General features: G+C 39.7%; 1 protein-coding gene across 3 annotated transcripts in view; it reads left to right on the top strand.

Moving 5' to 3' along the window:
• The window catches only part of LOC149169165 (callose synthase 3-like), a 425,897-nt gene that overhangs the window by 235,857 nt on the left and 165,298 nt on the right, over positions 1–24,742 (top strand). For all 3 annotated transcript variants that reach the window (XM_089428591.1, XM_089428590.1, XM_089428589.1), the window contains exons 22-28: positions 19,693–19,787; positions 19,869–19,953; positions 20,041–20,201; positions 20,471–20,594; positions 20,688–20,788; positions 20,875–21,001; positions 21,082–21,233. In XM_089428591.1, the coding sequence (XP_089284717.1) occupies positions 19,693–19,787; positions 19,869–19,953; positions 20,041–20,201; positions 20,471–20,594; positions 20,688–20,788; positions 20,875–21,001; positions 21,082–21,233 (845 nt within the window). The remainder of the gene's footprint in view (positions 1–19,692; positions 19,788–19,868; positions 19,954–20,040; positions 20,202–20,470; positions 20,595–20,687; positions 20,789–20,874; positions 21,002–21,081; positions 21,234–24,742) is intronic.

Below are 24,742 nucleotides of genomic sequence, written 5' to 3'. Positions count from 1 at the left end.
TTGTATGTGGCAGTCAATGCTTAAACATTAGAGTTGATTTACTTTTTCTCTTAAGATTAACTAGAGAAACATATGTAAAACTATTCGTTTGTATTTTTAAGCCATATTATTTCAAAGACTGGTCATGTGTCAGAGAATTGATAATGAACTTGACATTTTAATTATTTATATATAAAAAAGGGGGATACTCAGAGAGAGACACCCAAAGAATATATCTATATATAAGAGAGATTATATATTTAAATTGATTTTAATATTTGAATATTTTGATTCAATATTAATTTTGATTATTATATAAATTATATAATATATATATATATATATATATATTTTATTTTATTTTATTTTATTTTATTGTTTTTAAATTTTACCACTCCCGATTAGTCGTTTCCTATAAATTTTGGGGAAACTTCTAGCCGTTCCCAACACCTGTACCCAAGTTCCCAACGTTTCCGCATTCCAAAAACTCATGCAACATAGATTAATACCCATTAATATTTTAATTTTCCTAAGTTTAGACTTAAGAACCCCATTAAAAATATTAATTATTTTAATAAAATCTCTTCTGTGTGGAATTTCCCAAAATGCTTTCTGGGTTCTTTGGAATGCATGTGCCCAAGCCTCCCTGCAAAATTTGAGGCTTAGAGCACATCCGATGCTACCCCAAATCAACATGGACCACCTGACAAAAACAAAATGAACTCAAGTGAAAGCAACTACCCATCAGATACTAAGATCATATGAGTATCTAAGTGGACCAAACTTTAATGTTAAGGGCATATTAATACTTTCAACAAGGATCTCCTTTTGATATCTAACTAGACCAAGTCTCATAAAGGTGTTCCCTACCTTGATAGATCTGTCTAATGGTCAACCTGTTAGATGCTTCCAGCCCTCAAGGGGAAGTGACAGTTCCAAGGTCAACCCCTCAATCAATAGGCGTCAGTTAAAATGTATGACGATGGAGGGGGAAAGGCTTCATGGAAAATTGTTATAGTTAAAGGGACTAGCTGATGGGGGAGTCCACATCCTGAGTGTATGAATGTAAGGAGGGAGCAATTGTGGAGGCATGAGTTACCCTGCTTGGCCTACTTTTTCCACCCCTCTAGTGTGTCTTTTATTTCTTGTTAATAATGCTTTGTATTATGGTGCATATCTCAAGGGTTAAAGCTTGCTCTTTATAATGTTGCATTTCATATTACCCCTTAAAATGAGACAGTTCATCGGTCATTAGGGTTGGGATATGCAAGGGTTCCTTTTGATGTGAAAGAACATCATGTGCTCAAAACCTAGGTGATGGCTAATGAGGAGGGTAGAGCTCATGCTAGGCTTTTGCCCACGTGCTAACTTAGACATCTTTTGCATTTTGATTTTCTTCTTTTCCTTTTTGTCGGCTTTTCCATTCTTTTAGTTGCGTCAACCTCCAGGGCAATGGTTTCCGGCCCTACGCAAGGATTGTGGACAAGAGGGTGCCAAATCCCAACGAACCAATGACAAGTTAGACCTGAAGAATGGATGTGGTATATGGGGCTTGTAATGTGTCATGGAAAGTATCAAGTATGGTGTGGGGGATAATGAACATGGTATCTCAATCTAGGTTTTCCATGTAGTGCCCTTCCTATAACCCTAAGGCCTCAAGGGAGGTCCCACTAGACTAGGGCTGAAGATTGACCCCCTAGTAAGGTGAGAGAATAGACTTACAATCAAGATTGGTCAATCTTCTAGATCACCTCTTTATCCATAGTGTTGCAAACATCCTGATTTTATTGCAACTTTATCCCAATTTCATGATTTTTTGGTCTAGCCAATGTTTGTAAATTTTTACTATATTTTGGTGGTATCTTGATTTTGCTAATGTTTGCTGATTTTTACTGATATTTTTGCGATTTTTACGATTTTTTGGTTTGATTTTTTGGTTTTCCGGACCCTTGCCAATGTTTGCAACATTTTGATGCCATACTAAATGCCCAAAACAAGCAAGTATAAGGACTCAATTGCAAAATGATCACTGTACCTTTTGAATAATAGCCCACCTTCATCCAAGTGGTAATGCCTAATGAGGAGAGGCATATGGATGATGCAGATGGTGGAGACACATCACATATCATCGTCAAATGGTGGTTGGTAGGGGTTGCTTGTTGGCTGGCTATCCAACTGGTTGTCAATGTAGGAGAAAAGTTTCCTCCTATGGGGTTACCCATTTTACTGGGTAATAAGCTCCACATGTCCAAATCTATAATGTCCCTTCCTAAATTAAATTGTTACAGGTTTATCTATTCTACAATTTTGAAAATTTTGGAGGCCATGGGATCCATGTGATTTTTGGAAAAGACTTAGGAAGGAAAAAGGGGCCGAAATTTTTTGTTGGCATAGTGCAGGGGCCACCCACATGAGGAAATATGCACCACCTTAGAGGGAAGTTTGAACGGATAAGAAGGGGAAGTTGAATTGCTAATTGGAGGGGGCCCACATGGGAAAAGAGGCCCACAAATTATAAATAGAGGAGGCTTAGCCTCATTTGGCATCTTTTTGTGAAAATTTCTGAATCTAACACATCAGAAACCCCTACTGCAATTACTGGTTTACAATCTCCTACTTGTTCTTTACATCAACAAGTTATTTAATTGCATAAACATCAAAGTAAACACTATTGCAGCCTTCACAGATATATAGCTCATGCACTGAAATAAACAGAAACCATAACACAAGGGACAATGTTATTTTTGGATAATCGTCCCAGGAAAAACCCAATTCGGGAAAACTAGTGTAGCATATAGAGGGTTTGTATTATTAATCAGATTTTGTGAATACAACTAGGGTGCCAAAAATATCTCACCCAACAGAGAATATCCTCGACAATAATACCTTTATCCGGAGACAGATATTCCGGAAAATTAGCAACCGGATTATCAAACCCCAAAATGGCTCCAGTTGTTCCTTATGTTGGACAACGAAAGCTGCGCCAAGCACTGCTCAGGAACTGTGCCACTCCTTTAGGAGCTGCGTCACCCTCTCCCAGCTCAGAATCTGCTAATCTACTCCTAGTTTGTCCCACATAATCCCCTAGCACTGCCTTTGAAGCCCTCTACGACTTTTGCGTCAACCTCTACGGCTTCTGCGTCAGCCTCTATGACCCTTTGTGTCCTCTACGTCATCTCCTACGACCCTTTTCATCAGCCCTTCTAGGGCCCGCGTTGTCTCTCCTGACACTGCACTGCCTCTCTGCTATGTATTCTTCATCCTCAAATGAAAATCCCTTGTTGAATTGCCCCTCATTGCAACTCCGATCACTAACTCAATTTCCTCAGCAAACCTCACCCCAAAAAATCGAATTCTTGATCTCTCTTCGTGTATCTCCAACTGACCCTCAAGCCTCCTCTTATACTTTTCCTATTGAGTCTTCAACGACCAATATTAAGTCCCTAATCAACGACTAATATTAGAACTGGCTTGATCCTCGTCACTTAGAACTTTCTCACCCATATTATATCAATACACATTAATATTTTATTTTTCCTAAGTTTAGACTTAGGAACTCATTAAAAATATTAATTATTTTAATATCTCATCATCCGGGTGGAATTTCTCCAAATGATTTCTGTGTCTTGGAGATCTCATGTGCCTTAGCCTCTCCACCAATTTTCAAAGATAGAGCACCTCTGATGCTACTCAAAATCAACACTTTTGACATATTGAACTCAATCTTAGTTGCTCACGCGCTGCTTAGCCGGGTTATTTGTTGTTTAGCACTCAATTTTCCAAGCGGAGAACTCAATTTTTCTTCGTGGGACTTTGAGTGCCACCCTAGGAAGGAAAATCGTACCACCTTGGAGGAGAGATGGATGGATTTTAGAGCTCATCTTTTAGCCTTTGGCTCAGCCAGTGCATGTTTCTGGAGGATGCAGGAAGGGAGCACACAAGGGTTGTTTCGGGAATGTTCCAGGCAGCATTTGCCCATAGAATTTTGGCATTGGAGCTTCAATGGAGGATCAACATTTTGGAGGAGTTTCAGAGCAAGAAATTGCTGCTAGTAGGCAACACGATTTACAGCTTCATGGGCCTGCGCAGAGGGCTTTCACTGGGCACACATGGGAGCTTGAGGGATGAGATGAAGAGCTGGAGATTGCCAGAAGAAATAAGGGAAACCTTGGAGGGGAGTATCTATTGATTTTTTGGGTAGCATCGGATGTGCTCTAGCTCCAAAATTTTGTGGAGGGGCTAGAACACACGAGATCTCCAATACCCTGAAATCGTTTGGCGAAATTCCACCTGGATTGCATTTTATTAAAATAATTAATATTTTTAATGGGGTTCCTAAGCCTAAACTTAGTAAAATAAAAATATTAATGGGTATTAATGAAAATATGGGTGAGAAGCTTCTAAGAGACGAGGATCAGGTCTAATTTAATCTTAGCCGTTGATTAGAGACTTAATCTTGGTCGTTGATTCATCAATAGGAAAAGTATAAGAGGAGGCTTGAGAGTCAGTTGGAGATACACCAAGTTGATCAGTTAGTTTGATTTTTCTGTGGCGTGGTTTGTTGAGAAAATCGAACAAGTGATATGAGTTTCAATGAGGGGTAGAACCAGAGATTTGGATCGAAGAGGAAGTTCCAAGCCAAAGAGTACGTGGCAGAGAGGCAACCTAAGCATCAAAAAGGCAGCGCAGAGGCCTACGTAGCCCAGGAAGGGCTCACACGGAGTTGACGCAGGCCAGGAGGGTATCTTGCAGTGGCAGTGCAGAGAATTCGTAAGAAGTCTGAGATTTTGCTGGAGAACCAAGGTTTTGGGCCGAGAGGGCTGAACAAGAGTCTTCCTCCGGCAAATCGATCTAGCAGAAGGGGCGACATGGTCTTCTAAAGGCAAGACGCTGGCCCATGCAGTGATTGCGTAGGGACTTAACAATATCTGTAGGGAGGAGCTAGATCGCTCATTGGATCAGTTGTGACTTGGAAAACGAGGTAAACCCTTGTGTGTATTTCTTGCTTCCATGATTTCTCTGTAAGGTTAGCCGGTGTGAGAGGCAACCTGTTGTACTCAAATTCTGCTTGCTTAATAATACAAACCCTCTCTCTGCTGCACTGATTTTCCCACATTGGGTATTTCCAGGGATGTGTTGTGCAAAAATAATGGTGTCCCTTGTGTGTTTGTCTCATCTATTGTTTCGGTTTATGATTTGTATGTCAGTGTATTCTGTAGTAGTGTTTACATCACTGTTTATATAGTTAAATAACTTGTTGAATGAAATAACAAGTAGGAGATGTTAAACCAGTAACTGTAGTAGGATTTTTGTTTGTAAAGATTCAGAAATTTTCACATGGTATCGGAGCGATTGCAGATCATAGGACACTGAAGCCATCAACCGGGAGATCCAACATATCTGTTACAAAGAGGCAACTATCCCGAGTGACAGCATTGTTCCAGAGCCATAGAACACAAAGGAAGGGTGACACAATGCAGAAGAGGTGATGCAGAGGCTCACGCAGTGCCTATGTCAGCTTTCTGAGCCAGGAGAGTGTGAAGCAGTGATCTGATATGGGGCACTAAAGGCTTCTTGTCAACCAACAAGAACCTCTCCCACTCCAAAGCTTAAACAATTTCCAAGATCTATGCTTATGATTGATAAATGCGGAATTAAAAGAACTTGAAGTAGGTGTATGTCTTTTGTTTGCCTTTAACTGTTAAGTGCTTTAAGTTGATTTTCTTAAACTGAAATAAAACACATAACAGTAAAACAGTGCAGCAAATAAGCAAACCACATAAGGCAACAATATAATATGGAGTTCACCCTGATATCTTGGGCTACGTCTCCTTGAGCTCTAATCAACTCGATTAGGCTCTTTGGGATTATGGCTTAAATTCTTTTACAAGTTCCACACTCAACTCCATAGGTTTACAACTGTACCTATGGGCTTAGAATACCATCTTACCCTTGGCTATCCTTACGCTACAGACAGATCTAGGCTTCTCTGGACTAGACTCCTTCAATTAGTGCTCTGAGCTATCTTGAGCTCTAGCTTGCACCAACTCCCTCAAAATTCTTTTTCTGTCTTTGGAATTCCTTCTTCTATCTTCAGCACACTTTGGACATCGGCAATAGCTTGATCATTTGATCTCTTTGCTGTTCTGCAACTTCACTACAACATCATGGCTCTTAGAAGTCTACTTTGAGCTCTCTAGCTCTGCGTATCTGCCTCCAACCTCTGGTGGCTCTACCTTTGTCAAGCACTCTGGCTCTGCGGCCCTGGTGGCTATCCTCTGTCCCTCCAGCATCTCTGGGTTCATCGCATTTTATAACACGTTCTGTTACCACAATTGCTTAAAGCGTGGAAACCGACTGTCTGTCTCTTCGCCTCCTTCTGCGTTTTAATTCGTGTTTTCATGACATGTTTTGTTTATCATTTCCTTATGATGGGGAACAGTGATGTTTGAATTAGAAACAATTTCATAATTGAAAAGGAATCGACGAGCGTGGGCAACCCAATCGTTTGGCCTTCCTTCTGCCTTAATCCCGGAATAGACACATAACGAAATACACAGGCAAAACTCACGAAAACACATCATGAGCCTTTAAGCCAAAACTCAAATAGAATTCAATCGCATCTATAATCCTCTCGTGTCCATCCTTTCATCGCATATCGCGAGTCGCTTTGCGCATTTCCCACCGCTAAACCCGAACAAAACGCAAATAATGGAATACACGGGAAATACAAAGAAATCCAATGAAAATCTGCAAAGCCGGTTTCAAACGGAATTCAATCACCCCTTTAATCCTATCGGGTCCGTGCCTTCATCGCAAATCACATGTCGCATGGCCCACTCCCCTTTGCATTGCTGCGATCTAATCCCTGATCACTCCGATCGGCGCTATTGGCCCATCGCTATATCGTTGTTTCGGCATATCAGTGGTTGCTACTTCCATGGTCCGCAGCCCTTAAGCTTTCCCGATCAGCGATGTCCGATCAGATCCTAACCGTTGATTCCTTTTCGAATCCGATGGCTCGAATTGCTCATTGCAATTGGCCTATCGCATATCGCAATGCCCTCGGCCTTTGGTTAAAACATCGCAACTTAATATTGTCCGTCGATTTACCGTTTAATCCGATGGTTCGCACTAAACCCTAAACAACAAGCAGTCCGCTCAATCTCCACCGTTGATCCGCGATTTCTAATCCGACAACTGATAGTCTTTTTAGGTGGCCCACTTGCGCGGATATTACCCGCTCGAAAAAGCATTTTTCTCTCTCCTGCGGCCTACTACGTGTCGGCCACTGTATGGAATTGGGTTCAACCCTTCCAATACCATTTACCGCCTAGAGCCTGCCCGAAATATCGTTTATCGCCTTCCTTCTATAACTCAAAAGGTTTTAGCTCATTTTATATAAATTCTTCGGATCTGCCTGGCCGAGACTGCCCACGTGCTTTTTCAATGTAAAACACGCTTTATAAAGGTTTAGCGCTTAACAAAGTTTTTTAGCGCATAAGGCTAATATTAACCCTTAGGCCAAATTTAATAAGAAATGCCTCCTTTTCTAAGGACATTGGGCAAATCTTCTTTTTACAATAACTCCTTCGTTTGGAGTTTGTTTTGGCCGTTCAAATTGCGTTGGATTCAGAATGAAACAATCTATGAAATGAGACTATTTTCAAAATCATCCAATGACTTTCATTTTTCCTCTGTGAGGAAAATTCGTAGACTTAGAAGTCTATGTTATATCCATTTTGGATCATGCCTTCCCACTAAAAAGCTTTTGGTCTCCAAAAGACTGATATACTGTTCTGAACAGTAGATGAGAGTACGTCACCCTCTTCTTTCAGCTTCCATACACTTGCCTTGCATAGTGCCTCTGAACCAAAGCCTTTGAACACTCCCTTCCTGGATGTGCTTGTCCTCCTGGGAAGAACTGTCTTCCTCCTTGACTTCCTGCAGAATTCCTACTGAGAAGGTCACAGAAGGTAGTTTGAACTTCTCGGCCTTGATCATTGATCGAAGGTGGCTCAAACCAATGTGAAGTTACACCTGCTTCACAAAATTTTCATTTGTACCTGTTTGACATACTGTTTACAGAAAAAGAACTTTAGGACTCTTTTTTCCAAAGATGAAACACTTCATCATTATCTCCATCTTGGAGACCAAATCAACTTTTTCCAAGTCAACATTAACATTACATGCATGTTTACAACAAAGTAATCAACCCTTCAAGTTAATCACACATACATGTTTAAATACAAGGAAATCATTAACATCCCTGTGTTCATGCACATCATTCTCATGCATGCATTTCATCATTCCACTTTCACTGAAGTGCATTGTACTTTCGAAGCTGAAATGAAATATAATGTTTCATCCTTCAACTTTCGCTTAAGTACACTGTACTTTCGAAGCTGAAATGAACATAATGTTGTAGCAATAAAGTGAGTCTCCTACTCAACTTTTCCATTCACCTTCTTGGTAAAACCCTGCAACTTGAATTCCATTAACAAAGAAATGCAAATAGATGCATTATATCAATAGACATGCAATCTTAATTGGATAAGAACTCTAACCATTTCTTACCAATCCATTTCAAAGGTGCTACCTTTGTCTGCACATCAGCATCAACATGTGAATCATCCTGAAACACATCAATCATGGAATCTTTCTTTCCATTCTTGCCATTCTCTCTTTCCACCTTCTTCAAGTTTCGTGGAAGCATTGTTGGATTCAGAGTCAAACACTTTTCAGCGATGTATCCTTGCTTATGGCAGTAAGTGCAATGCATGTGCATCTTCTTGACAGCATGATTTGCCTTGGCCAATGGACCTTTGGCTTCTTGCTTCCTTTCATTCAAAAGTTTCCTGTATGTGGCCATTCCCTTCCAACATCTAGAAACATTATGGTTATCCAAACCACAAAAGGAACATGCAATTATTTTCCCATGCTTATATGGAAATTTATCATGCTTTACATAATCAAAAGGAAAATGATTAGAACCAGATTTATACCTTTCTCTTTCACCTTTGTTACCTTCATGAGGAGGTGAATTGAATGAAGAAGTAGCTCCCTTTGGAACACCATCAACCTCTTCAATGGTTTCAGAGTTTCCACAACTCTCTGGTTCAAGTGTATGCTGATGTACACCTTCTTTCTACAAAATATGCTTCACACTATTGCATTCTCCAAGAATACAATCTTCACACTTTTGAGGTAGAAGACCTGCAATGAGACTCCTTCTTGGAACTGTTTCAATTGTTTTCATGGCAGCTTTGGAACTTTCTCCATAAGATTGTCCATAGTCAAGACCCAAATACTTAAGCCTTTCCTCAACCATTATTGGCTCAATAATACCATGTGCATGTTTTCCCAAGCCTTTTCCTTCATAGCCCATCTTGGACATCAACTTGGACCCTATGCCTTTGGTATGTTTTTCAAAAGAACCAGCATAAACATTCTTAGAAGAATTTGAAGACAAACAAGAATTGTTTACCTCTTCTTCAAGCTAATACTTGACTAAGGCTTCTTTGGCAACAAGGAGCTGTGTCTCCAACTCATGCATCATTTTCATGTTCATATTTGCAATATGAAGTTGCCTCTCCATTTCCTACAATTTGTCAGAAAGCAATTGCTTCTCTTCCTTCATGGAATCAATTGCTCTCTAAGTAGGATGCTCTTCCTTCCATCCTCATACATTTCTTTCACCATATCCATCGTGATGAACAAGTCTTGCTTCATGTCTTCATCAAAGAATCTTGTGAAGAAAGAAGAATTTGAGGACTCACTTATAGAAGTAGTCATTATCAAAATGAACAAAAGAACTTCAAACAAGATTAAAAAAGAGCTTATTCAAGCAACCTTTTGCAACAAACCTCTTGTGCTTCAAGGATTTCTTTGAGGTCCTTTGGGATAAGAAGAATGCTTTCAACCCTTCTTCCTTCTTGTCCTCTCCTAGACTTAGCTATCAATAGCTTTCCCTTTTGCAAACTCAAACAATAGTCAGTTCACAAACAATCAAACAATCAATCCTTGACTGTTTAAACACCTTTCGAGTCAAACAAGCATATTGATTGCTCTGTTAATCAAGCATCCCGATCTGATATCACCTGCATCATGATACAATCTTCTTCACGATACAACCTGCTCCATAATACCACCTGCTCTAATATAAATTAAGCTCTGATATCACCTTCTTTGAAGGTGGGGTTAATCAACCTGCCGCTTTGATACCACCTGATCTAAAATGGGGCACTAAAGGCTTCTTGTCAACCAACAAGAACCTCTCCCACTCCAAAGCTTAAACAATTTCCAAGATCTATGCTTATGATTAATAAATGTGGAATTAAAAGAACTTGAAATAAGTGTATGTCTTTTGTTTGCCTTTAACTGTTAAGTGCTTTAAGTTGATTTGCTTAAATTGAAATAAAACACATAAAAGTGCAACAAATAAGCAAACCACATAAGGAAACAATATAATATGGAGTTCACCCTAATATCTTGGGCTACGTCTCCTTGAGCTCTAATCAACTCGATTAGGCTCTTTGGGATTATGGCTTAAATTCTTTTACAAGTTCCACACTCCATAGGTTTACAACTGTACCTATGGGCTTAAAATACCATCTTACCCTTGGTTGTCCTTACATTGCAGACAGATCTAGGCTTCTCTGGACTAGACTCCTTCAATTAGTGCTCTGAGCTATTTTGAGCTCTAGCTTACACCAACTCTCTCAGAATTCTTTTACTGTCTCTGGAATTCCTTCTTCTGTCTTCAACACACTTTGGACATCAGCAATAGCTTGATCATTTGATCTCTTTGCCGTTCTGCAACTTCACTATAGCATCATGGCTCTTAGAAGTCTGCTTTGAGCTCTCTGGTGGCGGTCCTCTGTCCCTCCAGCATCTCTGGGTTCATCGCGTTTTATAACACGTTTTGTTACCACAATTGCTTAAAGCGTGGAAACCGACTGTCCATCTCTTCGCCTCCTTCTGCGTTTTAAATCCTGTTTTCATGACACGTTCTGTTTATCATTTCCTTATGGTGGGGAACAATGATGTTTGAATTAGAAACGGTTTCATAATTGAAAAGGAACCGGCGGGCGTAGGCAACCCGATCATTTGGCCTTCCTTTTGCCTTAATCCCGGAATAGACACATAACGTAATACACAGGTAAAACTCACGAAAACACATCATAAGCCTTTAAGCCGAAACTCAAATAGAATGCAATCGCATCTATAATCCTCTCGGGTCTGTCCTTTCATCGCATATCGCGAGTCGCTTTGCGCATTGCCCACAGCTAAACCTGAACAAAACCCAAATAATGGAATACACGGGAAATACAAAGAAATCCAATGAAAATCCGCAAAGTCAGATTTCAAACGGAATTCAATCACCCCTTTAATCCTATTGGGTCTGTGCCTTCATTGCAAATCGCATGTCGCATGGCCCAATGCTCCCCTTTGCATTGCTGCGATCCGATCTCCGATCTCTGATCCCTCCAATCAGCGCTATTGGCCCATCGCTATATCGTTGTTTCGGCATATCAGCGGTCGCTGCTTCCATGGTCCGCAGCCCTTTAGCTTTTCCGATCAACAATCTCTAATCAGATCCTGACCATTGATTCCTTTTCCGATCCGACGGCTCGAAGTGCTCATCGGCCTATCGCATATCGCAATGCCCTCAGCCTTTGGTTAAAACATCGCGACTTAATCTTGTCTGTTGATTTACCGTTTAATCCGACTGTTCGCGCTAAACTCTAAACAACAAGTAGTCCGTTCAATCTCCACCATTGATCTGCGATTTCTAATCCAACGACGGATAATTTTTCGGGTGGCCCACTTGCGTGGAGATTACCCGCCCAAAAAAGCAGTTTTCTCTTTCCTGCGGCCTGCTATGTGTCGGCTAGTGTATGGAATCGAGTTCAACCATTCCAATACCATTTACCGCCTGGAGCTTGCTCAAAATACCATTTACCGCCTACCTTCCGAAACTCAAAAGGTTTTAGCTCGTTTTATATAAATTCTTCGGATCTGCCTGGCTGAGACTACCCACATGCTTTTTCAATGTAAAACACGCTTTATAAAGGTTTAGCGCTTAACAAAGGTTTTTAGCGCATAAGGCTAATATTAACCCTTAGGCCAAATTTAATAAGAAATGCCTCCTTTTCTAAGGACAATGGGAAAATCTTCTTTTTACAATAACTCCTTCATCTAGAGTCCGTTTTGGCCAGTTCAAATTGTGTTGGATTTAGAATGAAACAATCTACGAAATGAGACTATTTTCAAAATCATCCAATGACTTTCATTTTTCCTCTGTGAGGAAAATTCATAGACTTAGAAGTCTATGTTAGATCCATTTTGGATCAAGCAGTAGCTGGGAGGAGCCCATGCAGTGATTGTGTTAGCTTTCTAGGCCAACGCAGAAGTAGAGAGGGGAAGATCAGGCTCACGCATAGCCATGTCATCTTCCTAGACCAGGAAGGAGTGATGCAATGGCCAGGAGGAGTTGATCTAGTTCATGCAGTGATTGCGCAGAGCCCGAGGAGCTCAAATTCTTCAATTGCTGGGGTAGAAGGAGCAGTGCAGATCAAATCTAAGGTGCTGGTGGGATGTTGTTGCAGAACAATGTTTGTGGAGATGAAACCAAGGTAGAGGGAGTCATTGCCTTAACAGATTTCTTGCCAAAGAAATCTAGATCCGGGTTGTTGAGCAGCAACAAAGGAGGATTGGGAAGGGGTGATTCGACATTATTTGGCGGTAGGATTTCCGTGAAGGAAATCAGAACTGAGAGGGAGTCTAGAAGGAACTTGTTCCTTAGAGGATTTCTAGCGCCAGAGAAATCTAGATCCGAGTCTTCCTGGGGTAGCAGTGAGAAAGGGAGAAGAGAACCTATTCGATACTCATTTGAGTAGAGATGGCAGTTGATGGACTGAGGGATCAGGACAGATTGGATGGAGCATCCAACTTTGTCATCTGGAAGGCCAGGATACTGGCAGTCTTGGACAAAAATCGCATCAAGGACTATGCCTTGAGGATGGTTGTTGTTCCGGTCAATGTTGATCCTCTCAAGAAATACGAGGAGGCTCAAGCAAAGGTGAAGTGCATGATCTTGGACGGGGTCAAGGATCATGTGGTCCCACATATTGCTGAAAAGGACACAATAAGGGAAATGTGGGAGGCCTTGACCACTTTGTATGAGGGAACTTTCATTCAACGAAAGATGTTGCTTGAGAACCAGCTGAGACAATATCAAATGCAGAAGGGAGAAGAAATCGATCCCTTCCTTCTTAGGTTGCAAGAGATCTGAGACGAGCTAACTTTTGTAGGGTCTACACTAGATCCTGAATACATGGTCAGGACTGTTTTGAATGCAGTCATTGAAGACTGAGAGACCTTTGTCAAGAGCATCTTGGGCAGGGCTTCTCTCCCCAGTTGGGAGGAGATGTGGGCAACTCTTCGATAGGAAGAGATCAGATGGTTAACCAAGGCGGGAAGTAGTGGCAAAGGAATCAGAGTCAAGGAGGAGGAAGAGGAAGATGCAGCTCTCGCATCAGCAGGACAACAAGGGCAACGGAAGAGGAAAAAGAACGATATATCCAAAGTCAGATGCTTCAGATGTGGGGATCTGGGACATTTCGCCACTCAGTGCCCTCAGAAGAAGGGCAAGGAAGACAAGTCTGACTCAAAGGCTGCTCCAGGGAAAGCTGACAAGGAAGACGATGATGAGGATTGCACCATGAGTGCTCATGCACCTTTAAAGAAGAGGTGGGGCAACATTTAGTTGTAGTCGGGAGGACTACATTAGGGCACGATCCTTGAAGTGCCCAAACTCTTAGATCACATACAGCTACGGGAGCCCTTAATGACAGTAGCAGAATGACGAGAGTCACATGGTGTGAGGGATGATGGAGCGATAGTGGCAGAGCTAGAGTGCCAAAGTTTGAAGCAGCGCAATAGAGTGTTGAGCAGTGCGAGAGGCACAAAATAGATACAACAACAGCGCAATAGCATCAGAGGGTCAACACAAATTAGTAGCATAGGCAGCTTCAACATCACGGGGTATCCAGACTAACTAGCATGTCAACTGTTGGGTGGATTTTCAATTGCTTACTTCTCAGCAACTAAGTTGCAGTGCAACAGTTAGCAGTGGTAGTCCTAGGGGCAACATGATGCAGCATATTAAAATTTGAGAGGGAGTTGCAGTATTGATGTAGCAGAGACAATGGTAGTGTCATGGGCAGCAGTACAGATTGTAGCAATGCAGTGGATGAGGGGCAGCAGTCCGAGCATTAGCAACGCAGAGGACCAATGTCGTGGATCAATGTGATACTTCTAGTGGGAAGTATTGCTAGAGCACATTCCTCGCTATGAAAGAGTGTTGATTCTTTGGGTAGCATTGGATGTGCTCTAGCTTCGAAATTTTGTGGAGGGGCTAGAACACATGAGATCTCCAAGACCCAAAATCGTTTGGCGAAATTCCACTTGGATTGTATTTTATTAAAATAATTAATATTTTTTAATGGGGTTCCTAAGTCTAAACTTAGGAAAATAAAAATATTAATGGGTTTTAATGAAAATATGGGTGAGAAGCTTCTAAGAGACGAGGATCAAGTCTAACTTAATCTTAGCCGTTGATTAGATACGTAATCTCGGTTGTTGATTCATCAATAGGAAAAGTATAAGAGGAGGCTTGAGGGTCAGTTGGAGATACACCAAGTTGATCAGTCAGTTCAATTTTTCTGGGGCGTGGTTTGCTGAGAAAATCGAACAAGTGATCTGAGTTGCAGTGAGAGGGGCATAAGCAGAGATTTGGATTGGCGAGGAAGTTCTGAGCTAAAGAGTACATGGCAGAGAGGCAGCCTGAGCATCAAAAAGGCAGTGCAGAGGCCTACGCAACCCAGGAAGGGCTCACGCAGAGCTGATGCAGATCGGCAAGGTCTCTTGCAGTGGCAGTGTAGAGAATTCGTAAGAAGTATGAGATTTTGTTGGAGAAGCAAGGTTTTGAGCTTGGAGGGCTGAACAATAGTCTTCCTCCACCAAATCGAACCATCAAAAGGGGTGATGCAGTCTTTTGAAGGCAAGACGTTGGCCCACGCAGTGATTGCGTAGGAACTTCATAGTATCTGCCGGGAGGAGCTAGATCGCTCATTGAATTAGCTGTGACTTGGGGAACGAGGTAAACCCTCGTATGTATTTCTTGTTGTCGTGATTTCTCTGTAAGGTTAGCTGGTTTGAGAGGCAACCTGTTGTACTCAGATTCTGCTTGCTTAATAATACAAACCCTTTATTTGCTTCACCGGTTTTCCCGCATTGGGTTTTTCCGAGGACGTGTTGTCCAAAAATAACAGTGTCCCTTATGTGTTTGTCTCATCTATTGTTTTAGTTTATGATTTGTATGTCAGTGTAGTCTGCAATAAAATTTACATCATTATTTATGTAATTAAATAACTTGCTGAATGAAATAACAAGTAGGAGTTGTTAAATCAATAACTGCAGTAGGATTTCTGTTTGTAAAGATTCAGAAATTTTCACAATATCATGTTGATTTGGGGTAGCATTGGATGTGCTCTAGGCCTCAAATTTTGCAGGGAGGCTTGGGCACATGTATTCCAAAGAACCCATAAAAAGTTTTGGGAAATTCCACCCAGAGACAATTTTATTAAAATAATTAATATTTTTTTAATGGGACCCTAAGTCTAAACTTAGGAAATTAAAAATATTAATGGGTATTAATCTAATTGTGGGTGTAACTTCTAGAAGAAGACAAGGATCAAGCTAAAATGATCTTAGCCATTCATTAGCTTTTAATCTGAGCCGTTGAATGTCAACGAGAAGATTATTTAAGGGAGCTTGAGAGTCATTTGGAAAAGACATCGAGAGATCAAGAGATTGAATACTTGAAGTCAAAAGTTCTCATGAGGAAGTTTTGATCGAGGAGATTTCTTGTAGAGAGGGGCAGGGATAGCATCCTGAGTGAGAGATTTTCTCAGCTCGAGAGTCATCCGCAGAGAGTGATCCAGCAACTCTCATGCGGAGGTTGACGCAAGACCACGAAGGGCCATGCTGAGGGTGAGAGAGAGTCTGAGATTTTGCTCGACAGAGTCAGTTTTAGGAGCTGGGAGCCGAGATGTGGGACTGGGAGACTAAGAGCAGAGACTCCAAGCAGCAAATCGATTAGCAAACTGGGTGATGCAGTGCCTAGAGAGGTTGACGCAGGAACTGCGTGAGGGCTGCGCAGAGGCAGTGTAGGACCTGCTAAAGGCACTTCATCCAGTGTTCGAATCAGCCTGGATTTTCTCAGTGATTGTGTGAGGTAATCTCACAAATCTTTTTGCCAGTATTTCTCTCTATAACTTAATAACCCAAGAGGTATTCAAAGATGTATTCAGAATTTGCTATTGCTTAATAATAATAAACCCTTAGATCTGCTACACCGGTTTTCCCGCATTGGGTTTTTCCAGGGACATTTGTCCAAAAATAATGGTGTCAATTGTGTTGTATTTTCTTTCTTGCTTAGTCTCTTGTTTCCGTATAATATTTAATTAAGTGAAGGTTGCAATGTATGTATTACAATATTTGCTGTAGGAAACAACAAGTAATTTGTTTAAAGGAATTTAACAAATCAGAGTAATATCATCAGTTGCTGCAGTAGGGATTTCGGCTGAGGAATTTTCACATATCTCAACCTTTGGAGTGATTGGCATGGTTTTTCCAGCGAGCTATAGGCAGGTCGTATTTCCCAGCACTTGGAGGAGGACGTGGTATTTGGTGGCCGAATTTCGGGGGTCAGAACTAGGCCAACCCCTTTCTGGGTTTTGGAGGGTTTTGGTTGAGGTGCTTGGGGCTAATTTTGCAGAATTTTCTGGGCAGATCTATGGGGTCAAACAGGGGTCCCAACTCAGCTAGCATCTAGAGGAGCTAGGGGAATTTGGGCCGAAATTCCGAGGTCAACATTTGGCCAATTCCTTCGTGGGTTATTTTGGGTATTGGGTGGAGAGGTCGGGGTTAATTTCCTGGAATTTTCTGAGCACTGGAGGTGGGGTTTCCAGCAGCATTTTGGCAGTAGACATCACAGCTTCACAAAAGCATTGCAGGGCATCATTGCAGTAGCTATTTGTGCCATCTGGGCTTGACATATTACTAGTGTTTCACGGGGACGCATCCCTGAGGGTCGGGGGCATGCACCCCTTGCACCCCACACACCCGGGACGTCTAGGCAAACGTTTCCCCACGTCCCCCATTTGGGGAGATGTGGGGAGACGTAGGGGGGAACGTTTCCCTAGTGTGGGGGACGCGACCACCCCCCTTAAATTTGCTTGTAAACAATGATTTATGACAGGGGAAACCTAGTATTTGACCATATTGTCCTACTAATGCTATGCATTTCATGGTAATGTTAAATTCTTAAAGTAAAAGTGACATTTACCTTTATCTTTCATTTTCATCATGAAAGATAAAGGTAAATGTCACTTTTACTTAAATTTTTAACATTACCATGAAATGACTCGAGATGTTTGAGAGTGGTTCCGACCTCATTGGATTTCATATGGAGAAAGTAGAATTTTAGATCTCGATCAAAATCCAGCAGACTTAATAGTTTTTTAGGAATTCAGGATTCGATGGATTGCAATGTTTCCATTGCATTTTGTCATGTACAAGGGTATAGAATTAGTATTTAATGAAGAGCAGCAAGCCCTCTGTCTACTTTAGAGTGACTTTTAAACTCATCACTCCGCTATTTTTGAATTTTAGTTATATCAATTTACTATTCTAGTCTTCAGATTTCAGTATCTATTATAGTCTATTTTGCTTAGTACTAATTAGATTCTAGAATGATGAATGATGAATTTAATTTTAAATCAATTTAGAATCTAGAATGATGAATGATGAATTTACTTTTTAAATCAATGTAGATTCTAGAATGGTGAATAATGAATGATGAATATGGATCAGAGTATTTCATTATTGAATCTCTTTTCTATTGATGAATCATGGATGTATTAGTAAGGATGATGAGTATGGATCAATGTATTTCATTATTTAATTCAATTATGTATGTATCATTGTATTTATGTTTTCATTATTGAATATGAATTTGAAATATATATATATAAAGATAAAAATTATATGCCCTAACGTCCCTCTGTCCCCCATAAATTTCCCTAAAATTTGAGGGTACTCCCACACGTCCCCCTTATATGTCTCCCTGCACCCGCGTCTCCTCGTCTCGGAGTCTTGGTGGAACATTGCATATTACTACCTGGGCTTCATCACACTTGCCATTGAGGCAAGCCTAGGTGCACCACTTCCACATTATTGTACTTTGCTCTTATATTATAATAAAATGGCTCAACTGATGGTTATTCCTGGACTTTTTATGGGTGTGCATTGAATGTTTCAATTTTATGGTGTTGTTTTTATTGTTTGCTTTGCATAACACTATTTTTCCTAGATTGGGACATTACAAAATATTTTCCATATCACCCGGGTCAAAACGCAATAATAATGGTCAAATTGAGGATCTTTAACACCCTTTAGGAAGTACAAAAACCAAGACATGGGTTTTGTTTCTCTCATTGTTTAGACCATTTTTGACATAATGCTTGTCTAAAATACATCAATGCTCCACCTATTTTGCCCCTGGAAAGATGTTCCACCTGTTTGACTAGCTTTGACTAGTCATATCTTGAGAATGTGTTCATCAAATGGAAAATTTCCATGTGGGATGTAATCCTCTCTTCAAGCTCTACAATCTGAGACCCTGTTGATTTTTTGACTTTCGAGACCACTTTGCATTGTGAAACATGAAGTGTCTTTGGAAGTGTGAAATGTCACTGATTGTAAGACTACCATGTCTTAGAAACATCTGAGGGACACTACACTAAATCCAAGACCACCCGTAGACTCAATAGACTCATAATCATGTGGAATGACATAGGCACACTTGACATGGACTGGAGCCCCTACACTAGTAATAACCCCTACAAAAAGAAGGCTCCTCCAAAACCATGAGTCCTCATATAAGCCCATCAAAGGTCCCCAATCCTATCTAGGACAAAAGGAACAGAGATGAACTCAAAGGAATTGGCCATGGTCCGACCAAACAAACTCTAGGATATATGTTACAAGGCCTCACACAATTGTTTCATAGCTTTAACCTATGACCTTGGGCTTACAATGGTGCAAAAATTCAGAAATGAATGTATAGGTACCCCTGCTAGTATAAAGGATAACAAGTCCATCAAATGATCCAACAATGTCATCTTGCAATCTTGATCCTTGTGATAAATGTCACAAGTGCAATCATTAAAATGAGGGGTAACAATGTTTTGAATCAAGCATGTGATATGCCATGTCTTAACTTTTGAACAGTCAATCCTAAATATTATGGTTGCAGATCCAACAGTTTTCTTAGGTGTTTAACTATCTATTTAGTTCTGCTGTAGCATTTTATTTCTATTGAATGCAGACTTGTTTATCATGTGTTCAAATTGACACTAGTATGGCTGAATCAACTGCCTCATCAATAATCTTGGAAATGTTTGCCAGGATTGAGTCAGAGTTGGCTGGTCATGACTCATTATTGCCAGAATTGAAAAGGAGAATTTTCAAGAAGCTCTAAGCTTTCCTGCAAATGGGCTTTTGCCTCAACATTGCTTTTTGCTGGACACCAACCTAATGATTGGTAGTATTTTAAGATAAATTATGTTCTGGATGTTGCAGGCCAAGCCAGTGAAAAAAAATGAGGCTGCAAATTTTGCCCAGATATGGAATCAAGTCATTGCTAGTTTTCGTGAAGAGGATTTGATAAACAATAGGTAACATTCTGTTCTACAATTAAAAATTAAAAGTTAGTAACTAAAATTGATGAGGCCTTGACCAGATTACATCTTGTTCAGGGAGATGGATCTCTTGGTTTTACCATATTCTACAGATGCCGGTTTTCACTTTGTGCAATGGCCACCATGTTTACTTGCTGGCAAGGTACATTTGTTTCTTCATATTCTTTTTTACTGAAAACAGTTCATTCCTAACAATTACCTTCTTATGGCTATTCCCATACAAGTCCAGATACCTATAGCATTGGACATGGCAAAAGATTTCAAAGGAAACGATGCAGCTCTGCAAAAAAATATAAATGCTGATGAAAACATGGGATGGGCTGTGAAAGAATGTTATGAATCATCCAAGCATGTTCTTAAAAGCATTATCATCGGTGAAAACGAGAAAAGGTACGAACATTTAATTATTTTGCAAGAATAGGACCATTACACTCTTCTTTTGATTCTTTCTGAGAGCTGATGGCTGTTTATCTTGATGATTTAAGTCTGTTTCCTTTAATAAACTAGCTTTTATTTTTGGAAATTGTTACTGTTATTCTTGATTCAAATGCAGGTAGAATTTTCTTTTAAGTCTCTGGCTTGTAGTATGCTCTGAGATTGTTTCTTCAGCTTTTATGATTTTAGTATAGTTACCCACATGACTTGTGTTCTCTTCTCAGGGTCGTTCAGGAAATAATTGAGGAAGTGGATATGCATATTGAGAATAATACCCTGCTGGAGAATGTTAAGATGAGCGAGCTTCCTTTGCTGTACCACAAGTTTGTGCAGCTAGTAGAATATCTGGTATAAGTGCTTTCAGTGAATATAGCATCATGCTTGTTGTTATCATGATGATAACTTAGTTGTACAGCTTACTTGAACATTTACATGTTGCAGTTGAAAAATGATACTGAAGTAATTTCCGGAGACACAGTTGCTCTTCTTCTTCAAGATATGCTAGAGGTGGTTACTGAAGATATCATGATAGATGGTCATAAGTGAGTTGCCTTTCTATCATTTCTCTGAAAATTGTTAGAAACATTGTTTGTATTTTTATCAATTCTCATATAATTGTACAATACAGATTTTTGCATTCAACCGATGGTTCACAACCAATACAAGATGGAACCAGAATTGATCAGACTGAAAGGACCCCGTTATTTGCATTTGTACGCTATCCTTACCCACGCTATGATGCATGGGACGAGCAGGTAAATATTTTGGATTGATCAATATTGGACACAGAGAGTGAATTCATCCCTAAAAAGATGGCAATTGTATGTTTTGACAGATTAAGAGACTTCATTTGCTATTAACAGTCAAGGAATCTGCTTTGGATGTTCCTGCCAACTTAGAAGCGCGACGCCGTCTTACCTTCTTTACAAATTCTCTATTTATGGATATGCCCAATGCTCCGAAAGTCCGAAATATGTTGCCATTCAGGTAAGAACTATCTCTAGTTTTCGAAGGATCTACATTGACCGATTGCTTATGAAACAAGGGGGCGCTGCATAGCAGCTAGTCCCTGTCTTCTCATCAATCGGGTTCGAGTATTTAGGAATTGCCTCCCCATATTGCACATAAGCGGTTAATGCAATAAGTAATTTTACTGGGCATAAGGTAAAAAAAAATTTGATAGATGCTATTGGAAAGCTAATTATTCTGAGGATGCTGCTTAAAGAGAGAGAGAACGCGCAATGGTGGAAAAGCTGTCGGATTTTCTCTCTAACCTAATGAGTTGAGAGGAATTGACACTTTTGAATTTCAACATGTTTGGCCAGTTCCATCGGTAATCTATGGAGCTTAAGTAATAGAGGATTTTTAATTGCTTCCGATGGATAGGTTTCCCCAGTTCCATCAGACTGTTAAGTCAGTTGAAAAAGTAGGATACTAAAACAGCAGGTGTAGATTACTTAGAATTACCACGGGTTATGGAGATGAGCAATTCCATTGTCAATTGCATGCTTACACTCGAATACTTGGAACTGCTTGACATAACAATATTAATGGTATCGTTTTCCAAACATGTTTACCCCAATCTTCAATGTCTAGAAATCTGTCAATGTGAAAGACACGTGGAGGTTGGAGCGTTGCTGCCAACAATAATAACTCCCTGTAACATTTATGATGTTGCACGAGTTGTCTACATTTGGAATTCATGCGATACATGCAAACTGCCAATTAACGCAAAAAGAATGGGAAAATAAAATATGACGAGATGTAAGTGGTAAAATTTTCGTTCACCCACTGTTATTCAGAAAAATCCAAAGATCTGGATCTGTTAAAAAATTCTGAGGATTCGAGTTAGTTTTGAAATGGTGAAAGTTCATGCTGGCAAGTTCCTGCTTTGAAACTATGACTAGGTTTTTAGTTGGATTTTACATGAATTTTTTACCCCAAAATGTGGTTTTGAGTGCCAGTTTAAAAAATTTGTTTTCAGTGCCACACCTGTTGACTGCTGTTAGTAGTTTAGGTGGTCCCGCGTTGACATCCACATACCCCCATTACCTAATACCTGGCAATTTTTTGAAATGGACAACTATCTTCCATAGATCGAGATTTTAATTTAAAGCTGTAATGGGCAACGAACCTGATGCTGTGCATCCTATTTCTAGAATGCTTTCTACGGTATCTTGAGGATGTTGCAAGAAGGTCTTCCAGGATACACGTAGATAGATAAAACCCATAGATTGTGCCCTAGACCTAAGGAAACAGAAATGTAAGTTTCTGAATTGGAGTATAAGCAATCACATGGGTACATTTATTCTTTTAAATTTTTGTGTCTGAGACAAGTATAAGCAAAGTAAATCTTCAGATTCATCTTAAGCTGGAGTTCACATTATTTTTATTTTTCCTTTAAAATATATAATTATGTGCAAATTGGAAGGATATTATGTACATGTCCCTTTGAGTCCATTCAAATTGTGTTGGAAAGCTTTTGATGAACTTTTCGACATGGAGACCTTTTCATTAGCATTTGAGATCATCAATTTGGATTGGTTATGAGAATCTTCTTGGATCAATCCTCCCCATTAAGAAGTTTTTGGACCACCGAAAGTTTGATTTTATTTAGCAAGGGTACAACTCCCTCACTTTTCTTATTTCCATCCATCATGCTTTACATTGATGTATTTATTTTAGATCCACACAAATATATTCCAATGTCCACTTCACCTCTTCGTGAAATCCTCACTTTCCTGTAAAAAATAATAACTTCCTACAACTCATTGAGATATTCAAGAGAAAAATCATATACAAAAGGAACTTGAACATTCTTATCTTAATCCATAATCATAGGAGGCTCATATGGTTTCAATTTTTGAACACCATTGAATGCATCTGCAAATATGGAGGTAAATCTAACCGAAAAGCATTCTCATCAATCTTTTTCAAAATTGTAAATGGACCATACCTGATTGGTTTGAGCTTGTTTTCCTTCACCTTTAAAATATTCTTTGTTGATATGCATTTTCAAATATGGACGTAAATCTAACCGAAAAGCATTCTCATCAATCTTTTTCAAATTGTAAACAAACCATACCTAATTGGTTTGAGTTTTTTTCCTTCACCTTTAAGATGTTCTTTGTTGATATATAATCAAACTTGATCACCGAATTGGAAATGATGATCAACCTAATGCTTGTCATGCATAATCTTATACTTAGCTTGGTTCCTTTCGAATTGTTCCCACACAACTTGATGAACCAATTAGATCTTCTGGATGAACTTTGTGGCTTTCTCTGCATTGCTATGTCCATCCACCACCGAATTGTTCCTCAAAGCAAAGTCCAAATGAGACTTAGGCAAATAGCCAAAACATGTCTCAAAAGGAGACCTCTAAGTAGAAGAATGTATGGCACGATTATAGGAATGTTGTACATAATGCAACTACTCATCCCAAAGCTTAGGGCATTTGCTACAATATCCTTAGAGTAGATGTATCAATTTTCTGTTGACTATCATTGGTTTGTGGATGAAAAGCAGTGCTTTTCTAAAGCTTGGTTTCCATTTGTTGCCACCTTAATCCACATCTGGGCTTATTGTGGAGAAAATATTTAACTCCACTTGGTGTGGCCTTGGGGGTAAGTCTCTAGTTGAGGTTGTCACTCAATTCGCAACTCCTCCATCTATGCTCACTCCTAGTCGAAGCCAAGGGAGGTGTGCCCTACAAGAAAAACTAAGGCTTAACTAATTAAGTTCTAGGAGTTAGTGAAAATGACCAAGATACAAGTCAACTATGTAGAGCATTAAAAGAATGAAAACACAATCATGGGTTTAATGAGCATATACATCCACAAGTATAAATATTACAAGATGAAGGAAATAGACCAGTGCCAAATTGGAAGTACTTGCTAAGCAAATGATCCAAGATGATAACTTTGAAAATCGATGCTTGGAAAGAAATGCTTGAAATAAAGATGCCCCAAAATACCAATGCCTTTAAAAGTAAAAGTGGGAAATAAGAAACTAGCAAGTACAATAAATGAAAATACTTGGAAATGCAACAAGATGTTCAACAAATGATACTTGAAATAATGATGATTACTCAAAATAAACAAGACTTGTGAAATAAGAGAGCAGATAAAGCATAAATCCAGGTATCAATCCTACTTTGTGTTGTAAGGAGATGTTCTTCGTAAATTTTAGATTTAGTAAGGTTGTCGCTTGAAGTTAAGTGAATTAGATTGAAAGATTGTTTAAACATGTCTCAAAGTAACTCCCTTCCCTAGACCTTATCCTTTCCCCGGCCTGGATCTCAGAGTAAGGAGACAATGGGGATGGATGGTCCCTAATTACTACTTCAACCAGTTAAGCTGGAGGTAAATTATTGCTCTAAGAAAGAAATGCAAAGTAAATATCTAGTGTAGGATTTGAAATGCTTGAAATTAAAATGAATGAGTAAATTAAAATAGTAAACTAGATAGATGTACAATGAAATGGAAAGTAAGTCA

This window comes from Pinus tabuliformis, chromosome 4_2 (assembly GCF_031772625.1).
Source record: "Pinus tabuliformis cultivar Carrire ecotype Pingquan chromosome 4_2, CPIR1, whole genome shotgun sequence".
NCBI classification, from domain to species: Eukaryota; Viridiplantae; Streptophyta; class Pinopsida; order Pinales; family Pinaceae; genus Pinus; species Pinus tabuliformis.
Note: the sequence above shows the minus strand (reverse complement) of the source record. Positions and strands in the feature narration are given on the sequence as shown.